This window comes from Plectropomus leopardus, chromosome 17 (assembly GCF_008729295.1).
Source record: "Plectropomus leopardus isolate mb chromosome 17, YSFRI_Pleo_2.0, whole genome shotgun sequence".
Taxonomy (NCBI): Eukaryota; Metazoa; Chordata; class Actinopteri; order Perciformes; family Serranidae; genus Plectropomus; species Plectropomus leopardus.
The window spans coordinates 18,741,052-18,766,218 of record NC_056479.1 but is presented as its reverse complement, the minus strand read 5'-3'; the positions used below and the strand labels follow the sequence as shown (position 1 = coordinate 18,766,218).

At 38.7% G+C, this 25,167-nt stretch overlaps 1 protein-coding gene across 4 annotated transcripts in view; it reads right to left on the bottom strand.

The window, feature by feature from the left end:
* The window catches only part of sun1b (Sad1 and UNC84 domain containing 1b), a 37,677-nt gene extending 14,764 nt beyond the window's left edge, over positions 1-22,913 (bottom strand). The window contains exons 1-6 of one of the 4 annotated variants that reach the window (XM_042505625.1): positions 19,129-19,367; positions 15,980-16,077; positions 3,136-3,333; positions 1,695-1,945; positions 321-596; positions 22-156 (exon numbers count right to left, since the gene is read on the bottom strand). In XM_042505625.1, the coding sequence (XP_042361559.1) occupies positions 22-156; positions 321-596; positions 1,695-1,945; positions 3,136-3,333; positions 15,980-16,062 (943 nt within the window). In that variant the 5' untranslated portion in view covers positions 16,063-16,077; positions 19,129-19,367. Of the gene's footprint in view, positions 1-21; positions 157-320; positions 597-1,694; positions 1,946-3,135; positions 3,334-15,979; positions 16,078-16,500; positions 16,957-19,128; positions 19,368-22,790 lie in introns of those variants that run through there. The other 3 variants (XM_042505624.1, XM_042505626.1, XM_042505627.1) reach the window with 3 other exon arrangements.
* Between the last annotated feature and the right edge of the window lie 2,254 nt (positions 22,914-25,167).

The following is a 25,167-nucleotide window of genomic DNA, read 5'->3' as shown; positions in this document are numbered from 1 at the left end:
AGAACGTCTCTTGTGGTATACCTTTTTCTTGAGGGCTCTTGGCCCTTGAACCCAGCCAGAGCACATTGTTGAAGAGCACGGTGACTAAGGACACTATGGGGGCCAGGGCTCGTTTGCTGTAGCGCATACATGTGTTAGACATAGACGCCAGGACACCTGGAGAGAAACACCGCTACCAATTATACTCTCATTATTACAACATTATGGCGATTTCACTATCCAGCTCCAATAATTTTAACATTTAGGAGGACAAATGTGAGGAGAGTAGCACTCAGTGTTTCAAATATGACATTTTAGTCCAACTCAACAGTTCAACTCACCTGTTTTGTTCCTTCGACTCCTATCTCTAGAGTATATGCTTGTGAAAGGTGACGAGGAGGAGGAAGAGAGGGCGTCCAAGGAAGCTTCTGCTGCCTGAGATGATGATGATGACGAAGATAATGATGTTGACGAACGTGTGATAGAGGAGTCCATCTTTTGAGAGTGAAAAGAGCAGTCTTTGCAGATGTAACCGTTGGCGAGCGAGGTGTGGGACTTTGACGCACTGGCGTCACCGTTGACACTTGATGAACTGTGGTCTTTGCTGGCGCTCCTCTCTGAGAGAACAGTATGCACATGGAAAAATTAAACTTAATGAATTAAAAATACACAAAAAATGTGAATTCGTAAGTTTTAGTAAAGACGAGCAATTATGCTTGTGCTTTATTTCTTACATAGTGCAACAGCAAATACCCGCTGTGGTGAAGGAAGATCAGTTCATAGTAGTGTAGAGCTCATCTTACTTATTTTATATACTGTTAGTTTAATTTACTATATAACAATGTACTTTAATTTGCATGCACAATAGTGCACTTTGAAATGTGATTAAGTGAAAGCATGAAGTAGTATGCAATTAAAATGCTTTAAGTACTCAGAGACTCAGAAATGTATTTTAATACAGTACCCGAGTAAATGTACTTTTCACAATTTAATACCTTTCATACACAGCTTTAGGAATGCAGCTTTTGCAAGGGTTGGGTAATGAACTCTGTACTTTTAAGGGTACCGACTGAATTACGGCAGTACTGCCGCGTACCATTTCGTGTTAAATCCATTGGTACCAAATGTCGGTAACTGAGGGCACATCTCACTGTGAACACTGGGGTGAAAGTGCTGCGAGGTGCCCCAAAGCAGGCCAGACCAGCTGGCCTAAACTGCCACTGCAGCACTGATCTGCTGCTTGTGTTCCATATTATTTGCATTCATTCATTAATAGTTAAAGACATGAGATCACAGTTAAGCAATCATCTCTCACACTAAACATGTTCAAAATATTGATCTAAAAGATTAACCTGTAACTAGTATTCATCATTTCTTTTATCCTGATGACTTTTTGGATCTATGGTACCTGATTTTCCCATGCAGATCTAAAATTAAATGTTCTCGTGATTTACTGCACTCTTAAGTAATTACTATCTTGCTACTAAATAAGAGTATTGAGGGTATATTATAAATAATTGTCGGAAGTATATCTTTAGAACCAGATAATAACCAGGTTTCTAAAACTTCAAAATTAGATTATTTCCAAATTTTCAGGGGTAAACTTGAGTTGCATATACTGCATAGTGGAATTCAATAAAAAAAAAAAAAAAAAAAGCTCAAATAATATCTAAATTTTGCAAAAGCATAATGGGTCAAAATTTTCAACAACTGACCCCAGTGTCCGTCCCCAGAAGTCGACGTGGTGGTTGTGGTTGTGGTGATGGTGCGTTGTCTCAGGTAGGGCTGGTCCAGGATGGAGGTGAGCTGAGAAGCATCAGACGCTGTGTTGCTTTCCTGAATGACGCTGCTGTGAAGTGGGGTATTGGCAGCTGAGAAGGAGAGGGTTTTCCTCGGTGTGCCAGCTTGGCCCAAGGATAAAGACAAGGGGGTGGAACTGGACTGCTGCTTTTTGCTGCGCAGTGTCCTGGGAGAGAACAGACAAAAAACATAGGGTATTGACAGAGGTCAATACTGTACTACCTACCTACAGCACTTAAGTGTGCGCTCACAGTACGAATGTCACAAGAGCAACCTCCTCAGTTCCAAAACAATGCCGAAATTCAAAAAATGTGACAGTTCTTGGTTTTCTTAATACAGGTACAGAGGACGTCATTCTTCCAGACCTGACGGGGCAGCATCAAGGCGACAAGTGTCTAGTCTGCAAATAAAATGCCATATGAAGAAGAATGACACCTACCAGCGACAGCTCTGCTTTGACTCAATGAAAAGAAAACCTCTTTTTCCTGAGGCCAGTGTATTTTGTTAACTTTGCAATGGATGCAGCGCTTTTTTTTTTTGTAACTATTCAACAACTGCAGCAGTGTGACAAGGCCCAGAGTATCTATTCTGTGCTGAATGCTGCAATGCTACATTTTTTCCCCCTTGTCTTCAAGAGCTAAAAATGGTAAACGTGCTCGTCACTGTCACTTTTTACAAAGCCATGCAGCCCCACAGAGAAGGGGTGGGGTAATAATCACAAAGATCAACTGTCCCATCTTACATGCACAAGTGCTGAAGACCAACAACAATAAATGTAAATATACTGTAGGCTGTTTGTAAACATGGAATCTCATGGATCAAGATAAACTAATACTTTGCCTGTTTTTTTTTTTTTGTTTTTTTTTTAAACCATGGTATCCGATTGGGTATCCAAAATAGTGGATTTTCACTTGTACTGGTATCTCGACATACAACAGCTGACAATTTTAAATAGAAAATTATTAATTTTTTATTTTCCTCATTATTTTTCACTCCTTCCTTAATATTACCACCCAGATGTTTTCCCCAGAAACATGTATTACTTTATTATTACAATCATTTTTCAAACCTCACACAATCACACAATAGACACATTAAACAAAGATATTATTATTAGAACTATTAAGACTATTATTTCATCCTTTTTTCCTGTTGTTTGTTATATTCTATATGTGTCATGTTAAGTTCTCCATCAGTGACTTTAAAAAAGGTATAGATTCCTTAAAAAAAAATATTTCAGGCAGAGAACTTCAAAATAATTTGTGCTGTGTCACTCTTAGCAGAGCTACATGCTGCCCCCTTGATTAATGTCTTTATTAGTTGTGTGGGAGCATTAGTATCCATTGCTCTTCTTACCGTGTCTCTCTCCTGGTGCTGCTGGTGTAGCTGCTGCTGTTGTTGTAGTTCTGGGAGTAATCAGCCAGGCTCTCGTTGCCATAGTGACCGGCACTGGTCTGCAGACGCAGGCTCCGCCGTGACATCCTGGGCGACTCGTACACAGCGGCAATCTGGTGCTCCTTTTCAAAATCCAACGCTGCTGTGGAGTAGCTGGAGCTGAGAGAGACAGAAGAGAGGAGTGGAGCAAAAAGAGCGGGAAAATGGGGAAAAAAAAGAAAAGGACAAAAAATAGGTTAGATGAAAAGAAGTATTGCATGACAGTTAATCACAGGGAGGGAAGTTTCTAAAGTCTGCTGCACGGAAATTCATTTGGAGACAACAAACAGGCCTCAAATCAATACTGCACAGGGATATCCTGCACGTCTCCTGATGTGTGTGTCATCTTCAGAGAGGCTTTCTTTCAAACAAAACAAACAAAACATGGGAACAGACAGTCCGCTTAGAGAACTGTTGTTTCCTGCAACTGGCAGTGGGCCTAACAGGAAGTGACTCACTCACAAGGGAGGGAGAAAAAAGGACAAAAGAATATTGTATTTCTGAAAGTCCCATTGGAGAAATGCGGCAGATAAACAGCCCAAAGTATGCAAGAAAGCTGAAAACAAACCTACTCCACTCAATGCAATCCAGAGCAAACCACAAGTGGAAACACACCACGAATGTTGTAAATTTTGACTTTGCCATGCCTTGTGCAGCTGTGAGTCACAGGGCCACACCCACCTGGCAGAGTGGACAGGCGGAGTTAAGGCCAACAATCAGACATGACTAACAGGCAACAGGGCAGCAGTTGCGAAATTCAGTGGAACCATTATAAAAACTATTTCTGTAAGCCCTCTTGGCTGCTGTAAAATAAGAAAAAAAAAAACAATGCTGAAAAAAACAACCATGCCACAGTGCTACAGCAGGTAACACTTTTCAGGCAACATGAAATCAATTATCTAACTTTTTTACGCCTGGATCAACATCAGTTTTCATGTGCTGCATTCAGATTCCTTTCACTAGCATTTATATCTGTGAAACCTATGAAAACTTTTTTTTCCAGAAACACAGGAAAAATCACAATGAGAAACTTGCAACTAGTCACATGAGTTAAAAGCTGTTTATAAAATAATCAATGCAATGCATCACGCCGAGGAACTACTTAGTATTACCTCGATCAGCTAGGTCAGGCAGAGCTACTCCAAAGACATGCAAGCATGGTCAAATGAAAAGGTGGAGCAACGCTCTTTATCAGTCACTGGAGGACAGAGAATAAACTTCCTGTGAGACACTCAAAAAAGAGTAACCTTCCCTGTATAAACAAAAACTGCCGGACACAAGCACAGAGTGTCCGTCAGTGGCTGTTGCACAGCAGCAGTGAGTATATCAGGGCAGAGTCATGCACACTGGACAAACTGTACACTAAGCAGTATCAGCAGTGTGTACGTGCATGTGTACAGTGCATGCCGGGCCCTCCCTCTGCCTCCAAACCCTGAAGATTACACATCAAGAGCCAATTATGTGCTTTCGTCTTTGCTCTGCCTCCTGCTCCAACTGGCTTTTCTCTTAAAACATGACCAGGGTAGCACCTCTCCCTCTGTACCTTGCTGATCTAAAATGGACCAGAGCTAGCTTCTACAGTGTTAAGCATTCGCTAAGAGGAATGACTGTAAGTACTGTTTTGGACCAGAGTCCTTGTTTACATGTGTGTTTCTGTGGAATATCTACTTTTTAACTAAAAGAACAACACTATCTCTACTTTTTTTTAACACCCGCAGACTCATCAACTTTTCTTTTTGGTACAATCCTCTTCTGATGTCAACCCACAGCGTGTGGTGAGCATGTGTAAAATTTGAAAGTCATACAAAGAGGTACATTGATTTAAATCTACGCTCTTTCTCTGCGCTCCTTCACTTCGAGTGTCTGCATGTGTGTCAGTGTTTTACACACCGCCCTCCTGGGATTTCTCGGTCACATACCGATGAAAAAATCTCTCCCAGGAGGAATGTAAGCAGTACGGCATTATATATCAATGACACTGCTGAGCTGTGATCCACTTTATTAACAGACACCGAATTTTAATTAGTGCACAATTGAAAATATCCAGCAATACTAAACTTCAAATCAACAGTCTAAAATATGATGCAGATACATTTGTAACTATGTATTACACTGCCAGTGATACCAGAACAGGAGGTCATGCAAGGACAGCTGAGCAGAGAGGTGAGAAACAGTCACGGAGGCTCCCTGCAGTAAAGAGTACATGAGGACTGTGGAGGGGAAACTCTCAGCTACGGTCTACAGGTGGATCATCTTTCCATCACATCTACATCACTGCTTCTGATCCAAATTTAAAATTAAAATCTGGGAAAACAGCAGTGTGAAAGTGCAGAGTTCGTTTTGTGTTTGCTTTAAACGCAGAGTTTCAAACTTTGAAGATAATAATATTCATTCAAGGGGACCAAATGAGCACTTCATGACAAAATTTTTAACACACCCCACGGCAGCTACGACAGCCAAGGCGCCAGGAGAAAATAACTGCATTGTACGTTTCCACAAACCTCAGTTACATTACATTTGTACATTTCATACCAAGCATAGGTGACTTAGTTCTGATCACTTGTATGAGCTAACTTGAGGTGATTGGGAGGTCGAGGGGATGGTGAATGGTGTGACAACTTGGCACAACATCTGCCATGCTGCAGACCACAGAGCAAGACAACAACAAACAATAACACTGGTTATTTTTTAAGGAGCTATCACTGTATTCCAGTGGGCATTGTGCCACAAAAATAGAGCTGAAATTATCACACGTTGGGGAGGATGAATGGCGTGATACCTAAGTGGGACAGCTGCCAAACTGTAAACTGATGTTTGAGATGAACAAGTGAAAAAAAACATTTTTTTTTTTTTAAGGTGAGCCAGTTGCTGTTTTTTCAGCAGGGATTGTGCCACCAAAACCAGGTATTTTAAGGCATAATATGACCTTTCTTCTGACCATAATGAAGAGTTTTTTTGTGCCTAAACATGATCATATGTTAACCGGAGAATTGTTGAAATGTATCGTGTTTGGTAGTTTAATTTGTAGCAAAACACATTTTATATATTTTTATGTTTTTTCTGCAAAAATCTTAATTTGTAAAGCAACTAAAGCTGTCAGTAAAGTAGTAGAAGTAAAAAGTACAATATTCCCTTTGAAATGTAGTGGGGTAGAAGTATAAAGTAGCATGTAAAGTACCTTGAATTCATTCTTAAGTACAGTAAAAATTCATACTTATGTACAAATGTACATATTCGTGGTAAAAAGTATAATGCCAATATTTTTTGGATAAGCTGCATACAGTTGCAGAGTTCCTAAAGTGAGCAAAGCTTGCTTTCAGGTTATATCCTGAGCCCAAAAAAACCTGACTGTAGTATGTCTTCATAACGCACACATGCACCGTAGTTTATCAGAGCATGATGGTTCCTGTATTGTTACTGACTGAGTGCCTGGGGCGTTGAAGCCCTGTGCAGGGCTGGGCAGGGTGTGTGTGAGAAAGAAAACACACTTGTATGTCTCTGTAGCCTACCGCCAGGCACAATCATTAATGTAACCTTCAGCTCTCCCTGGCAGTTCTTGAACAGAGTCACAGAGATCTTTATTTGAACAACAAAACCACCTATAAACCTGTCCGGATCGCACAAAATTAGTGTGTGCGTCTCCCTGCGGTGCCGGAGATCACAACCTCCTTAAACAAACTATAACAATGTTTAACACTTAACGGCTGTTCAGATCCCAGCCTTTCTCATCAGAAGCTGTAAACAATGTTTAATTAGTTTGCAAACTCTTTTCTGTTGTTCTGGGTATCCAAACTGATCTGTGTGCCGCTCTCTCTCTCCCAGGCGGCTCCCACGGCCCACACCAGTGATAAAAATAGAGACGGACACTGTGCTTTCAGAAGTGAGTGGAGAAGACACAGATGAAGAGACAGACATACAGTATGGAGGAAAAAGACACTTCAATCCTGACATTCAGCTTCCTGGAATCTCTCCTTGCATAACACTAACACTTTGATACTCTTCCCACACTCAGTGGGCACAGCCGACTTTCTTACAACACACAACTACACAAAGCAGATCTAGTAGGATTCTACATTTTCAGTAGCTTATGTTTTGCTCTTTTTTTGCTATTTAGCACATATTATTATGCGCAGCTACATGAGCAGGAGTTTAACGTTGGTGGGAATCAGAGGATAATGCAGATGATACAACACTCACATAATGGACTCACATTAAGTTGCCAGCAACTGAGATCCAAGGATACTTCAAACTTCAAAACAAACTAAATATTAAATAAAAAGCTGGAAAATTATTGGCTGATTAATCTATTATGTTAGTTTCCTTTGTTAGTATTCTATGACAATATTGGATTTTTTGCTGATATCCAATGTGCCGATATATTACAACTCATTTGGCTGATAACTGATACCAATATCGAAATATCCATGTTTTCCCCCTTAGGTTTCCTCTGTCAGTAAAAAAAATAACATCATATTATGCATACTCTTATTGTGATGGCCCACCAGCAGACGGAGACATCAAATGCAGTGCAATGTACGTAATAGTCATTCATTGTGCAAAACAATTACGGATTACAATTACAATTTACGGAAGCCCTAAGCGGACGTGTTTTTTTTTGTTTTTTTTTACAAGCCGTTTTCTCGATATAACGAGATATTATCTCGTTATAACAAGATATTATCTCGTTATCTCGAGAAAACGGAGTTTGTTTTCCTGAGATATTATCTCGTTAAAACGAACTTTGTTTTCCCGAGATATTAAGTCGTTATCTCGAGAAAACAAACTTTGTTTTTTGGTTTGTTTTTTTTAACTTTATTGAATGAACGTCAGAAGAAGAAGTGGCGGGTGGGTGATGTGACAGCAGGTGCCGTGCGGTGTTCAGCGCGGACAAATGCGTGCAGGTTCTCGCCCCTGCACGTACCAAAAAGCACCGGAGCAACAGTATAATAATCTAGTTATGATTACTGATGAATTTGGGTGATGTGTTCCTGTAATAATCATCTTACTTTGCGCATTTGTCCGCGCTGAACACGGCACCTGCTGTCACATCATCTACCCGCCACTTCTTCTTCTGACGTTCATTCAATAAAGTAAAAAAACAAAACAAAAAAAAAAAAACAAAGTTCGTTTTCTCGAGATAACGAGATAATATCTCGGGAAAACAAACTCCGTTTTCTCGAGATAACGAGATAATATCTCGTTATATAGAGAAAACGGCTTGTAAAAAAAAAAAAAAAAAAAAACACGTCCGCTTAGGGCTTCCGTACTGTTTTGTACATGTTCACTTTGCCAATAGAAAAATGTATATACCTTTTATAATATCTGCAGAAATCAGCAAGTTGGCCATTTCTGATATTTGGTTTTAAAGCCAAAATCTGCAGATGCCCATGACCTGCCCATACCATCGAGCATCTCTATAGTCAACTGAATAATTTCAGGTTTTGGACTGCTGGTCAGACAAAACAAGCATTTTAAAATTGGGCTCTGTGAAATTCTGACATTTTATAAATTAAAATAATTGTCAGTAAAATACTAGACAGATTGATCGATAATGAAAATAAGTGAAGTGCTCTACGAGCAGGTATCAAATCCCATTTGTGCTATTGGAATATGAAGAAAAATGGACTTTTCAAGGCTCATATGCACAATGGGAATGACATCAGATTTTCCAGACAGCCTGAGGATGGGTTAATCTGAATCTCAGTCGTTCATCCAGGTGAAGATGCAACATAATGAATGAGTTCACATCATTGTAAAAGTATCTGCCCGTGGGGTGAAAGCACCATTACTTCAGCGTCTACCCTTTACCGGCTTATCAGGAATTGTAACCTGGAGACAACAAGAGACTCGACTTTTTATGGCTTTGTGGGGCTCAGAGCAGCTCCCAAAACAACAAAGACAAAACCAGCTTGCCATCATTTTTTTTCAGATTCAACAAGAGAGCCACAGAAGACAAATCCCTCCATGACAAAGAAAAAGTATCTCTAGTAACTTCACTTTTTGGTGAGTTTACACCTCCAGCACCATGTTTGGTTTGCTGCCACTAAAAGGGACTTGCCACCCACCCACCTTCTGCCTGCTTTGCATAGTGAATGCAAAAAAGTGAGCTCACGGTCCCATCACAAAGCATGCAGAGTGGACACAATGAGACATCAAGTCTACATGCAGGTACAGTGACCTAGTACATAACTATTTGCACAGCAGGTGTAGTTTACATTTGAACAGATCACCTTTCTGCTAATAACAGAAAAGCACAGAAACTGATCTTAATGGGACCTAATCTGCAGCTCCAGGATGAAAGTCTCTCTTTCTCTCTCACACACACTCACACACACACACACAGAGAGATTATAGAAATCACGTGGGTTGTAAATCTCAACTTCAAAACCACAAGTGCGGTTACAAAAGCCTTGTCGTATGCTTGCCAGAAAGCCTGTACCCTCACACCAGAACAAAAAAAAAAAAAAGGTTTTACCAGACAAGGGGGCGTGTTGTTCCCAATGAAACCCCATGAGCAAAAACTGCCAATCAGCATTGCTGAAGAACGTTTGTTAGTTCATACCAGACTACTAGATTCTTGTCCTACCGTCTAACAGATTAAAAGATTAATACGACAAAATGTTATGCTGGCAAATGTAAACAGCCCGGAGTCAGACATCCGGTCTTTAAACACATTTGTAACATTTTCAACGAACGATTCTGAAACTGCCATCTCATAAAATGAAATTTGTTTGGTTGGCTCTATAATCCAATTTTATCTACATAAATGAGTTTTACTCCCTCCTCTCTGATGCACACGCAGAAGTAGTGTCTAAATTTGCCAACAACAAATAATTTTAGAGACTTCGGATGCTGTAATTGCACTGTTGCAATAAGTATTTTGTCACCCATTCCCAAAAATGTATTTAATTTATTCTCTACTACACAGTGGGACCATGCTGTGTTTACTATAATTATACTGCACTCATTTCCCCCCTAAAATTTAGCTGTGAGAGAAATGTGAGGCAAATACTAAATTCCCATTTCCTAAAACGGTTAAAAAAAAGTCTTTTCCCCTGAGGTTCTGAAGCCTATTTTTACCAGAGGCCAGGAACTGAGAGTCTGGGATGAGCAAAGAGCCTTCGAATTTCCATCCAACTATCTCTGGGTGGGCAGGATTTGGCACCACGATTAGGATCGTTCCAGCCCACCCTCACTTCCCCTCCCACTGAAACCACTTCTGCCCTGCTCTCTCTGTGGCGTCCTTCGCTTGCCATGTTATAGCACGATAGTGTGCCGTTTCATGTTGCTGCGGTTGCCACAGAGACCACTCCAAACAACTCCCTGGCTCATGTGATAAGTAGCAGAAGCTGGTAATGTAGCACTTCCAGAAGACAGATGCTGTAACACCAACGAACACAAGTCAGGTTGATACAGAACAGTAATGCTTGCAATGTCAAAAATACCTCTGCAAATGCTTTATGCATGCAAGGAGATGTGTTTTGCTTTCCAGTTTTTTTCAGAGATCTTTTCATTGTAGTGGTGTCAGTTTGAAAAGCAACAACAGTTATAGAAATGTAAAGAAAGAAATTAAAGTGTTGAGAATTGAAACCCTCAAAAAGGAGGAACTATAGCACAGGCCGACTCCAGCTGCTGTCATTAGTTTGGCTCTCGACCAGTGGTGCATGTACTGAAAAACACTCAGACCAGATGTCAGAGCAACTGTGACAGCAGCAGTGTGAACAACGCCTGTCCAACTGGCATCCATGAACCTCCTCTTGTAGAGCGTGACTTGCATGTGAGAGCATCTACTGTATTTTATGTGCTCTCTCAGATGCATGTTAAAATCAGTTTTAATGAAAATACTTTAAGGTATTTAACATTTAATGAGGACCTAACCACGAGGATTACAGATTGTAACAAGTTGAAACTCCTCCTGTTTATAATTCCTTTAGTGGTTACTGGTCAGGTTTATACTGGGAGGGGAGCCCAATTATCTGCAGAGGTCTCTCAAAAACAAATGAATCAGGTGATTAGTTTCACAAATTAGTGTTTCTGCAATGCTGTTTGACATGTCAGAGACATATGTTAACCTAGCCATCACTTTCATGTGATTATACACTAAAGTAAATAAAGTCATTATGTAATATTCCATTTCTGTCAATATATCCCTCTAAATCCTACACACTGGACCTTTAATTTGTGTCTTAATAAAATTGCAGTTTCAACTAGACTTAAACTTGAAAAAAACATCGGTTTTGGTTGTATTTCAAGGGATATTTGCAAGGATGGGAACTTGATTTTATAAATTTTCAACCTCTCAACAATTGAACATTTTTTTCATGAGTTATCTGCTGCTGCTGTTCCCAGACCGCTGAATCGTATGACTCTATCACTGCTGCTGTTTCCTACTGTCACAGTTCAGTTATCGCTTGTGAGGGAAAAAACACTCCAGCCAGAGGCCCCACTGACCCACTTCTACCATCATAAAATATAAAAAGGGTCTGTGTGAGTCCATACACAACACACATGCCTGCTTTGAGTGAGGAGGTGGGAACATTCAGTCTCTGTCAAGAGGTGGAACCGTTTTATGCTGAACTACAGAGTGTAAAGAACCACTGAACCACTTTCCAGCTGGGATGCAAATCATAAAGCATCGATGCTGTGCTTCTCTAAATTCTGGACCAATTTTGGCTGATAAAATTGTATCGTGTGTAAGTATTTGTGTGTAGAAGTATGGATAATGCAAAAAGAAATTAAGGAAAAATAATCTGATTACACATGAATTTCAGTGAGTATTTCTTCCAGTTTATAATAGATTGTTTTATCTGAATAGCTATACTATGGATTTTCTTCCCCCTTCTTACAAACTTTGTGTTATTATTGTTAATAATAAACAAAAAATCTAAATATTGTTTAAAATAAAGACAACTGCCTCAGAAATATTACACATTTTCAAAAGGAAGGGTTCAAATTTTTAAAAATGTAAGATCCAGGGGAAAAAACAGCTTCATTGCATATAAAATAATACACTTTAAATAGCATTTAAATGGAAGAAAAGCAAGATAACATGTATGTTATGATTATGATTGAAAAAAGAAGAACATCTTAAATTAGAGGCTTACTAAAGTTTTTTGCATTATTTAAGATCTGTGAATTGAAAGTTGGCTTTAAGACATTGCAGGTTTTTTTTTGTTTTTTTTTTAAATCACTCAGCAGACAATAACTTTTTTCATATCTTTAATATAGGGCTGCAACTTACAATTAGGCCTTTTTTCTTTGCCAGTTAATCTGTTGATGAGTTTCTCGATTCAGTGATTATTTATTTGGCCTTAAAAATTGTAAAATTGTGATCAGTGTTTCCCAGAGCCCAAGATAACTTCCTCTAATGTCTTGATTTTTTCCCCCCAGAACCTAAAGATATTCAGTTTACTGTCATAGAGTAAAGAAACCAGAAAATATTCACATTTAAGAGGCTGGCATCAAAAAATTTTGTATTTTTTTCTTCAATTATCACATTAGTAGGCGATTCATTTAATAGTTGACAATGAATCGATTTATCATTGCAGCTCTACTTCAATATGATGCAGATATTAGTAAAAAGACAATCGTACTCTACTCAAATCACCGAGTAAAAAAGGAAAGTGAGAGCAACTGTGAGGATGTGATAAAACATAGACACCTCCCGATTCACTAATAAAAAAAATCTTGGTTTCAATAATAAAGCTATTAATAAAAGTGTTTTCCTCATTGTATTTACAATACTAATTTAATAAACACAAGGTTGGTGATCCAAATTGTAATGGTCTCCCCCTGGTATGTGGACAGAAAAAGAATGTGATTGGCTGGCCTCCTCTCTCTCTTTCTCTCGGACTATTCAATGGCACAAAACTTGTCGCTGCCCTTTTGAGTTTTGACAACAGATGGGCCAACGGTTTCTGTCACCTGACTCTGTCCGTCTCTGCACGGCTCTCTTGTATTCACTGTCGGCCACAGACATATAAAGACACACTCTCAAGTCTGAGACTGATGGGTTCATACTGTTGAACTCTGAACAAGCAACAAATACAACATTCACTGACTGGCTGTTCTGCTGTTTACTTGGTTTAGACGCTGAGACTAGAATATATAACTGACTTCAGTAAGTTGATCTGTATTTCAGAAACTTTGTTTCTCAGAAGAGCTGAGAATCATTAGTACACTCAGGCTAATAAAAACAGATCTCCCAACTAGCTAGTCAAGAAGCATAAACTATTAGTCTAATCCTGGGATCAGGGCTACGGTTGTGACTGAGGTTCATTAATAGCTTCTCAGCTGACTGCAGTCAAAGGAACACGATTAGCTTGTTCCAGCCTTTGAGTCTACCTGGCAGATTCCAGCAATGAGTCAAACAAGCTTTTTTACATTTTATCGGGCTTTGCCTTAGTTTACAGTGTGACTCATAGGACTAGTTTTCACATTACTGAAAAGCGCAAGTGTGCAATAAAGCTGTCCTTACAGGGGTTACGTTTTTTTGAGGGGGGATGCACCGATTGTGAATTTCAGGGATGATACTGAAGTTTAAAATAACAATTTAGACGAAAGCCAATACAGATGGGTTTTTTGTCATTTTTTCCCCATCTGTGCCAGGCAAACAAAGAAATCTTCATTGTAAAAAAAAATAATACGGAACTGTTATAAAGTAAATAAGCCCTTCATTACACTATCTTTAGATAAGCACAAATGTGATCATACACATTTCTGAAAACCTTTAAAATAACTTTATTTTGCATGAAACACACAATAACTGCTTCAAGTCTTTTTACTAAATATAAAAAGAATCATAATTCCCTCTCTAATATCTATTTTATATTGCTGTGAAAACAAGTTTCTCCACCAAACAACTGCATTTATTAAAGTTTCTCTACAAAAACTATATTTTAAAGGATTACATTTGAACACATCATGAGGAAGTTATAATATACCATTGCCCAATACTTATTTTTACAGAAGAGAGCTTGAACGCATCATAATGTAACTCAATGAAACCTCTGTGAGCAGTTATTTCTGACCACCAGCTACTAACAGATAGGGTTAACTAGCTCTCCTTCTGAGGATGTAAACACAGATTTGTTGTTTACAACATAGCACTATTAGAAAAAAAATAGGGTGCATCCTCTGACACATCAGTAGAGACTTTACTGTGTCCTTTTGTCCCAAAAACCTCCAGGGTAAGAACCTCAACTAGACGTTTTCTATCGTTCCAGAGACGACAGGACGTTGTCAGATTAATATGACATAATAGAGGACCATCAGTCACTGCCATAGGTGAATATCATCTTATTTTCTGATAGGGTGATAGCAGTCAAAAAGGCAAATATCAGGCTATACCAATGTACGGCTGAGAAATTGGTGCATCCCAAATTTTTTTTGCCATTTGATTTGCCAATTATGTCATGATTCAACATCAGCACACCAGCTTTTCTAAATCAACACAAAAACACACAACAGGCAAATCCTCTCTGTGCATTAATGCCATACCCACAACCTATAAAAATATAAGAGCTGCTGATATCAAATTATATAGAATGCAACTTTCACCTAATGTGACTTATTATTGTTGATAATTTTACTGCTTAAAGAGACTGTGGCCTCAACTTGTTCAGCTGCACGGTAAGGAGTGCAGTTTGCACAATGTGCTCTGCATTTCTGCAAGACACAGCTGTAAGTCATGCAAATAACTCTTCAATCACCCAGAAGCAGAAAGTGAGTTCAACATGGGGCAAGGTGATATTTAACTTCCTGACCTACAAGCCCTTTCTCTGTACTGAGAGCCGCCACGGTGACAACAGTGACAGCGCTGAAGAAAACAGCATTCCTTCACATGCACAGACCTTCCTGGTGAAGTGTCAGCCACACCTACAGTATGAAGTGTGATGAGCAGCTCAAGAAACAATGCATGGATGAGAAGCGTAATGGGAGTGGTTGGTGTTACAGGAGTGGCATGTACTGTGTATCCAAAACTGGCAGTGCTGCCTTTAAAAAGCTGAAACAAAATTGTTGCTGGCACCTTGAATCTACAGTATAGTAAAAGTATATATAGAGATATCTAGGGTGAATGTTCTGTTTTTACCCTATGCGAGGCTCCCCAATTCCCCACTAGGCATACAAACACACACACCAACTGAATCATGAGGCTGAGTCATCAAAACCACAGGATTTTTTTTAGGGAAAAAAGGAGTCGCCTAACTGACTTGCAAAACCTCTGCAAGTTAAAAATCAACAATGCAATCAAGAGAAAATAAATTTGAAAATCTCATCACCAATTTCAAATCTTGCTGGACTAACAAAGCAAGCTGCTTGCTAAAAACCACACAAACTCAACTCATTGCTCTTATTGTTTTCCTCTTTTAACTGAAAACCAGCACCAGTGGTGAATATTAAACAACCTCTGACATAATTTGGCAGCCTATAAACCTTTTATTATGTTACACTGTCATAAAAACATGAGTAAACTGTCAGAAGTAATAGCATTAAGGTTAACAGTGCTCAACAGCATGCTCTGTTCAGGGAAAAAAACAAAACAAATCAAGAGCAAATGGAAAATGGAGTAGCTGGGTGACACTACACTTGCAAAGCCTTGATTAAAATGCAAGAGCAGGGTCTCAAGGACAATTTAGCTTCATTCTTAGTTCATTCTCTGAGCAGCCTGGAGTCACAAATGACAGGCAGGGTGTAAGTGAAATGCCACAGGCCTGACTGTTTGATGCTGCAGCCAGCGTACTGCAACACAGCACTGAGGTCTCACCTGAGAGAGTAGGTATAGCCGGTGTTCTCTGGAGCACACTGTGGCGGCGTATATGTGTGCAGCTGGGAAAAATCCATGGTCATTCTTCTTTGTTTAGACTGCAAGAATCGGGATGCAAGTGACAGGACTTTTTAAGCCAGAGCTTACAAAGTGGAGGGGGATAACAGACAAACTAACTACTACGCATGCATTGCCTTGTTCAGCCTGTCTTTAGCACACAAATTAATTTTGCTAATGAGCTCAAGTTTTGCCACTGTGTTACTGTATTTCAAAAACGGATTCAGAAACCACATTTACACATTAAATACAATACCGCACTGGTAAATTCCCTGCCTCTTCCCAAATCAATTCCAGCGCTATTCACTAGGCTGCTCTCCAAGAAAACACAACAACCAGTTACTGCTACGCTACAACTCTGTAAGGAAGATTAACAGGCCCTAATGAGAGCTGCTGGACATTCCTTTTCCTCAGGAGCACAACAATGCTACTGTGGCTCTGACAGTGGAGGAGAGCTGGCCAACCTCTTCCTGCATGTTGGCTCCGGCTGGTTGTTGACAGAGGCTACAGACAGACACCAGTGAAGCTGTAGTGAATGACTTGTCTCTTCTCATCCGGCTGGTAACTGACGGGAATGGCTGGTAGTGACAGGGCAAAGAGAATGACGATCCTCACTCCCGTTGTATTAGTGTAGATTCCTCAGCAGGACAGCTACTCCTACAGTGACTGCTTGGGTCCGCTCCACACACAGACTGAGCAGTATTATGAAACCGAGTAAAACAGCAAGGGGTGGGGCTGAGTTTTAGGCAATGGGCGGGAAACAACTGCCCAGGGTTGAGCTTCTCATAGGGAAACTTGCATTATATGAACCAGCTGTGCAAATACTGTTATACATACACCAGTTTATTAATTTCACTGAGAAAAAAAACTACACAAACGTATACAAAAAACATGCAATAAATCCAACCTTCATGAGGATCATAATGTTCAACTGCAGTGACATTTTGGAAGCTGCAGTTAGTGCTGCAGTTTAATCGCAATATTTTATTTTATTTATTATTTTATTTATTTATTTATTTTATGAATATTTTTTCTGTTATTTTGTTTACCCCATTTATAATCACTGAGCGTAGGCTAAATCAGTGGTTCCCAATGTATGGGGTCAGAGGATAAATCTGAGGGGATGTGAGGTTATTACACTGTAAAATCTACCAAGTTGATTTTACATTTAAAAAATCTAGGAAGCCAATTGCCTTGAAAAAATATAACTACTAGTCTTAATTTATGTTAACTTTATATCTAATTGTCAAATTAACTTTGAAACGTTAAACTAATTTTGAGAAGTTGTTGAAACTTTAAAAAGACAAGTTTAATTGAATCAATCTTTTTAAGTGTTGGCAACTTCAGCAAACCCAATCTACTTTGCTATATATCTGTATTCTGAAGGTTGCAAACTAGCCAATAATATTTGCATTCTTAAACATGTTAACAAAACAGAGTGCGTAGATCTGCCTATATCATCATTGACAAACTCCTCTTTGTGATGATCAATTTAAATCAGACTAACTTAGCTCAGGGAGAGAAATTATCAGAAATTAATTATACAAAAAATATCCATAAAATGATATTTATAATAATAATTTTTGCAATTATTCTTGACTATTTGATTTTCCTTTTTTCTTTAAATCCTTTTTGTTTCACTTTTTAACCCTTTTTCTTTCTTTCCTTGTAACTTATAACTTATTACTTCTTCCTTCAGGTTTCAAAGAGGTTAAAACTGTTCAACAAAAATGACGATTGCAACATACAAGAGGGTAGGATTTATTGCAGTATTGTTATATTAGACTGCATTAGTTTTAGCTGGATGTAACTAATAAACTTGTAGCTGGGTGTATATTGTCAGCCACATTGCATAGCGTACTTAAGGTTGTCAGCTATGAAAACGTAAAATTTAAGATGACTTTCCAATTTAGGTTTAACCCTTGGTCTTTAATGAACACAATAACTGTGTCTGCCTGGTTGATCTAACAATTTGTCATAAGAAGCTCAAATATGCTGCAAACAACTCCATTTCTGTGACTAAAACCTTCTCAGGAAGAAGGGAAATCCAACTTCTGATAATGCAATAACTGAGCGGCAAATAAAACAGATGGCTTTTCCTAAAATCCGCCACCAAAATCTCAGCCCATAATCTTAATCATGTTTCAAATCCGCACCCAAGTCTCCGAGCCGAAAAGACGGATAAACAGAAACAAATATCTAAAAGCCAAGAGGACGACTTTAATTCAGGCAGGATTAGTTTTATTTTGACTTGTGGACTGGTGCAATGAATCATGATGCCAGCACTGAATGTAGGCACTCCAAAATCAAATACCGGCCTCTTATATTACATCAGCTGGGCTACAACTACTGCAGGACTAAGAATAAGGAGCACGGGTAACACTGGAGTTCATAATAGAAACCTATTTATGTTGTAACTGAATATTTACAGGATTATTATAGCATTTAATCCTTGAGCTCATAATTCAAGAGACAGGCTCGACAATAACAGAGCATGCGACAATCTCACAAACACACACCTCCAATCTAAGCATGCTACACACAAATACACGGTTTGTTTTGCTGGCTCTTTTACGCAAACCACCTGCGACAAAGAGGGCAAACTACTGCGTCCTGTGACTAGTCCAGCTACTGTCAAAACAGTGTTTCAGACCGGCGCCGTGTAAAAACACATATTGAGTTTAATAATAACTGCACACAGTGTCCGGCCAAATGACATATAAGCCCCGTAGCATTCCCACATTGCTCGGTGCTAAATTTAAACGCCATGTATTTAGACTACGCCGTCACTCGCGATAGCACAGACTTACAGGCTTCAGCAACGACGCACTATCCCCATTTCTTATCATACAGAATCATTGAACATTTCTCAGACAAAACATGCACTCTTGACGACGGATAACACATTTACTAACTGATAATGTCGCAGATGTGTGAAAATCAACCATGAAAATAAGGCCTGAGACTGCGTTATTTGTGGGTAAAGGAGCTCAGCAAGGACAAGATAGATCTGGATAAAACGAAATGACACATTCACAACAGAAAGCTGCAGCTACATGAACGTATAGGATGTTATTAGCACGTCAACTTGCCCGCGTGGTAAGAGTCCATGTATGTTATTATTCTTTAAGAGCGTAATCCAAAGGGAAAAGATCCAAACATTACTGCCACGGAAGATGCGCAAACTTCTACCGGCATCGCGACGCACGGAAACCAAACGATTATTTATCACTGCGGAGCCGCAGATTCTAAAGGTTATTTTTTCTGAATAAAAAACACAAAAGTTTGCAAGTAGCTTGAGAGTGTTATGCTAGTGCACAACAAGCAGATTTCCAAAATGGCTTCCCGGGCGTAACAAAGCCAGAAGGATCGCTGTCGAGCTGATCCTCCCACTCCAGGGCCCTCTATTGTCGGCCAGGGCGCACACTTTAAATCTATTGGAGGACAGCAGCACTGCTGCAACGGCATGCACCGGGCTGCTGCTGGAGCTCCGTGCGCTCTCAAGGACCACACTATTGTTTAAGTTGACACTGAACGCCCGGAGGAGATTTCAACTGAAACTTCAGACCCCCGTATCACATCTGCCACCAAAACCATCATGAATAACCGATGATATACTACTAATAATGCATTACTATTACTGACACAGCTCACCGAAGTTCATCCAATGAAAACAAGAAGGCACATTTGTTTTGAATGCCCCAAATATTCTAATTATTAAAACATTTCTAGCAATCAATGTTGGTTTTTGCTACTAATTATAAAGTAAACAATAGCAAAATTAAAGAGGCACGTCAGGGTTATATTCTGACCCATTTAAAGGTCCAGTGCATAGGATTTAGGAGGATATATTGGCAGAAACTGAATAAAACAAATATATTTTCTTTAGTGTATTATCCCCTGAAAATAAGAATCATTGTTTTTATTACATTAGAATGTGCCATTTATATCTACATAGGGAGCAGGTCCTTTATGGAGATATTATTTTGCACTGTCATGTTTTTACAGTTACCCAAAACAGACAAACCAAACACTGGCTCTAGGTAGGACCATTTGTGTTTTTGAATATATAATAATATTGATAAATTACCTAGTTATTTCTATTTGTTTAGTCATGATGACACAACACAGTGACAGATGTATCAACGTTGCACAAAACCGTTACTCAGGAGACAATATAGTGAGTAAGGTGCTGCTTAAAACCCTCAGAGAATGAACAGCCCCCTCCCATCAAGATGTTTGAAGAAAATGTAAAACAACGTGTAGGAGTAAATGTAGGAGATGTAGGAGTTGTGTAGAGCTTTGCTGGTAATTTGCAAGAAGTCATCACAAACTAGTAAAAATACTAAAGCTGTAACTTGACCTGCAACAAACTAACAGACACAACCCTAAAGTCCCAACCTTTTTTTAATCTTACTACACACAAAAATAAATTGTGTGTAAAAATCTTGCAAACATAAGTTTTAAATATATTGTTCAGGAACCTTGATGACTCTGTAGTGTAACACAGAAAATGTCAAGTTTGCATAATTAGTACTTTTACTTTTGACACTAGCAGTACATTTAGCTAGTAGGGGTTATGTACAAGTAAGTCTTTCAGATGCAGGACATATATGATCAAAACCTGTATCTGATTCTCATAATTGAGCTGAGGAGAGCAAATAAGGTTTTGGCCAAGGCGCCATCTGCTGGACAGCAGTCTATACATTTCTTCAGAATGGACTTAGGACCCATTCTGACTGAGACACTGCAGAAAGCAGGCTATCTCTCTGCCGAACATTAAACAACAGAAGTTTTCACACCCTGTTTCAACCAAGATAAGACCTCTATTCTCATTTAGTATTCCTCATACAAGTGTGTTTGCAGATTAGCCAGTCACACTGATTGGTGGAAGAAGTAGAAGCAGTAGAGGTCACAAGATAAATCTGTGGGGTCATGATATAATAAATTGGACAAGAGCTAACAATAAAAAAACAACGTTCTGCAATAAAATCTGCAGTTATTTTGGTGACTTTTCTTAAATCTAATTCTAATTCTGGGACCTCTGGACAAGTTCTGGGACCAGTGATTTTTTATTGTTGCTCAGCCCATTCTAAATATCAAAATAATCGTTTCATATAAATCACTTTTGTAGGAACAATGCAATAACATACACTGTAACTTGCTGCAAATATTTTAAAAGCCGTAGCTGTAAAACATTATTAGTCCCTTTTCACCTGACTATGGAATGTGATAAGGGGCCCTAAACAGATACTGGGGATGGATGATACTATCGGCACGTCATTGGTGTCGGCCAACATTGGCTGATTTCTGCTGATATCACAAACCAATATTTTTTTTAACTGAGAAAGTGATAAGGTAGATAGGTATAAAACATGAACCCTGAGTTGAAGTATTTTTCTCATTTTGCACAATGAATGAATATTACATACACCAAGAAGTATTGCAATGCCTGCTGGTGGGCCATCACGATAAGAGTATGCATAATATGATGTTAATTCCAATACAAAAGAAACTTGATGTATCCATATTGGTTATCATCCAAATTAGTTGTTTTTATATCAGCATTAGAGCTCCAATGGTATGAGATTTTCACAATATGCTAACCGTTTAAGATCACGGTATTACAGGATTATTATAATTATCAGTCAGAATGACCCTTAAAATAATGAAAACAGAAGGGTTAGTTTTAGTCTAACAAATGTTTCATCACTAAAATTGAAACTTGAAACCATATTTTTAATGGAAGTATGTGTAAAAAGTTTCCCTTGAAGTAAAGGTAAGATTCTCGATCCATTTTTTTTCAATATCATAGACAAGCAAGTACGATAATAGTTTCATAGTTTAACTTTCATATCACAGTATATCTGAAAACTCAGCTCTAACCCCAACTTGCATATCAAATATTGTAAAAAATCCAATATTGTGCCTCTCTACCAGATACTGCTTCTTGTAAGGGCAAAATATTCATCTAAAAAGTAACAAGTAGGCCTAACTATAGCTGTAAGATTGATACATTGAAGTAAAAAAGATACAATATAAGTATAACATGACACAAAAAGGGAATAGTCAATTAAAGTCCAGTGTTGTCAGTAGCCCCTCTTTATCAAGCCGTGACTTCTGTCCTCTGTGTCTAGGACAGCCTGGAACCAGAGAAACATCTTGCACATGCTTGTATACCATTGTGTCTATCAAGACAACCCAGTAAACAAACTCCAACTGTCTCACGGTTTCAACGAAGACGGAAGTGTACTAAATTGAAGCCCCAAGTTTTGCCGCTGCTGGTGTAAAGTCCAAGAAAGTTAAAGTAAAAAGCCACAACAGACAGGAAGTGTAGCTAAGTTAAAATGTGATTTATTGCAAGCCTCTCCTTTTCTGCAGCTGGACAAAAAGTGGTACTTTCAATGAGTCCGTGGACAAGGCGGTCAAGTGACCTTACAAGACATTAGCCTAGCGTTAGCCCCCTGCTACTGCACTGGTCAGTAAAAACAAAAGCTGTCAGTCTCTCTGCTTGTTTGTAGGCTTCGTCTTTACATTCAAGTGTTTGTCAATGTAAATGTCGCAGATATAAACAGTCCACGAAGACACAACACGTGTTCCCCCACAAAAACCACTGAACTACAGAGCAACGTGTGAACGATGCTATCAGCAAACTAAAGATTGGAGATAAGTTGAAGCTCTCATGACAGTTCAGGAGAGCACGCGCGTGTGAAATTAATTTACATGTTATCAATGCAGCGATGAGAGTACTCACATTTTGACTCTGACGACTGTCAGCTGCGTTTATCCTGAAGTCTGTTGCATCCACTTCGTTAAAGCTTCACGGGCAGTTGCACATTAACTCCCTTCAAAAGAGGACCTTATTCTAACGTTCGCCTTTCCCGCACACGGTCAGACTTTCCGTTGCGACACGTAAGTCACGTGCTGCAGTCCTTTTATGGTAAAAATGACCATATATGGGAGCTGTCAGAACGCCCTGAAACTGGCCTTTGGTGTAAAATAGCATCACTTAGTGGCCACTGTCAAGAACAACAACTAACAGTTAATTAATTAAAAAAACTGCTACTAGGCTATTACTATACCTACCTATTCCCTCCAATTAATATCGATGATAAGACAAAGACGAAGACGCAGACTGTCTCCTAATTTGTCCCTTATGTGAGGTCTGACAGAAAAAAGTGTTTCAAGAAAATGAATTAACCCTTTAATGCCTTCACTAAGACAATAACAATTAACAATAACAATAATCAATGTTTCTTCAAAAAAAAAAAAAGAGACACACATGTTAAATAAAGACCTCTATTAAACGGTTGAGATTTTAACTCATAGAAATTATAAACAAATTACAATTGTTCATAATATGTTTGGACACCAATTTATATCAATGTGTTACCATGGAACTAATATTACCAGTTCTAGTATTATTTCCATGTATTGATTCTAGATATATGTACACTACTTAGAAAACATCTCAGAAGTGACAAAAAACATTCTGATATATATTTTTTAGTCAAAAATATAACAGAATAATATTAAATATATAGCATTGCCAAAGTGAATATTATATCCTTTATTTAATAAAAATGTATTTTTTTAAAATGTATGATCTTAGCAACACTACCTTTACCATAAACGGGTTATTTAACCATTTGGTTAGGCATGGCTTTGGAAAGCTAAAAGTCATACTCACAGATTTATTTCAGCATATTTGTAATGGATAACATTAAATGTGTCATTAAGTATTGTTTTTTTATTACTTTGCTGGAAATGGTCAATTTTAATTTCATTAGCTTGCCTTTACTAACCATTAAAGGCCAAATGAACCATATTGGCAGAGCATGTTTAAAAAAGTTACATAAATCTGTTCAGTAAGACCTCAGAAACTATAACATGTTTATAAAGTATGCCTTTGAAAATCCCACCACAAAGAGCCCTAATGTCTAAAGTGTCTATTTTTGTCACTAACCTTCTGTAGGAGGCAAACTGAAAAGGCAGACTATTTAAAGACACAGCAACATCTAGTGCATTATTTAGCATATCATACCTAAACAGAACGGTGTAACGGTAAAAGGTTCTAAGATACTTCTAAGATATGAGTAACATTGATTTTCAAGTCCTCACAGCATTAAAGTAGGCTATATCTGTGTATCTGTAAAGGGACTCGCTTTGGCAAAATGTTCAAGTTCACAGTAAGATTAAACCTTTTATACAGAACAGTGGAATAACGGAGCGACTTTTCCCTCCTTGAACAGGCAGTGTAAATGGGGTTTCTGTTTTCGTTTTATGTCTCTTTGAGTTCACTTGTGGTCAGTCTCTCCTGGTTGGTATTTGAGTGACATTTTGCAGATGAAGACTATAGGGGAGGCTCTGTCAAGTTTGGGCCCCTGAGCCTGTGTCTTTAAGACCTGATCAATAATCTGTCCATGTGAACAACTCAATCTGTGAACAGTCAGAGAAAACCTGAAAAACTGGACACCTGTCATTTGTGGAATGATGGTGATGCCATACCATTGTTCTTGAGATCACATGACCTCATTATTGTAAGGGAAGATGATTCAGCCTGAGCGCAGACTACTCTGAATTTACGTCATTTTCCTATGGTGTGTAGAAGCTGTTTGTTTGGTCTATAGTTGCAGACATGAAGATCTTTATTTTTCTAGCGTGTGTGTGCTTCTTTCTCCCTGTGCAGCCTGAAGACATGGACCGCTGTAAGTAAATTAAACACTACAATTCTTCTGCTTTCCTGAGCCATGATAGCATTTGCAGTTTGGCTAGTTTCTGTTGACTATTTTCTTTTTAACAGATGCCTATTGTGAGAGTTGTCTAACAGCAGCACAAGGTATGGTGGATAATATTCACCTTGCCTCAGAGCAAGAATCAGTGGTTTAAAATGATACACACTAAATAATCATCCACCATTTGTATTTACTATTATCTTTAAGATAAAAAAAAAAATAAAACCATATATATACAACCCCTCAGAGATTGAGAAAGCCATGAAGGAAGCCCCAGATGAGAGCAGACAGACAGTAGTTGAGAGGCTCATCAGTGGAGGTGTGTGTGAGAGACTGCTGTCCCACCAGCATGGCCATGTCTCTAAGGACAAAATGATATCCTCCTGCATGCACTTA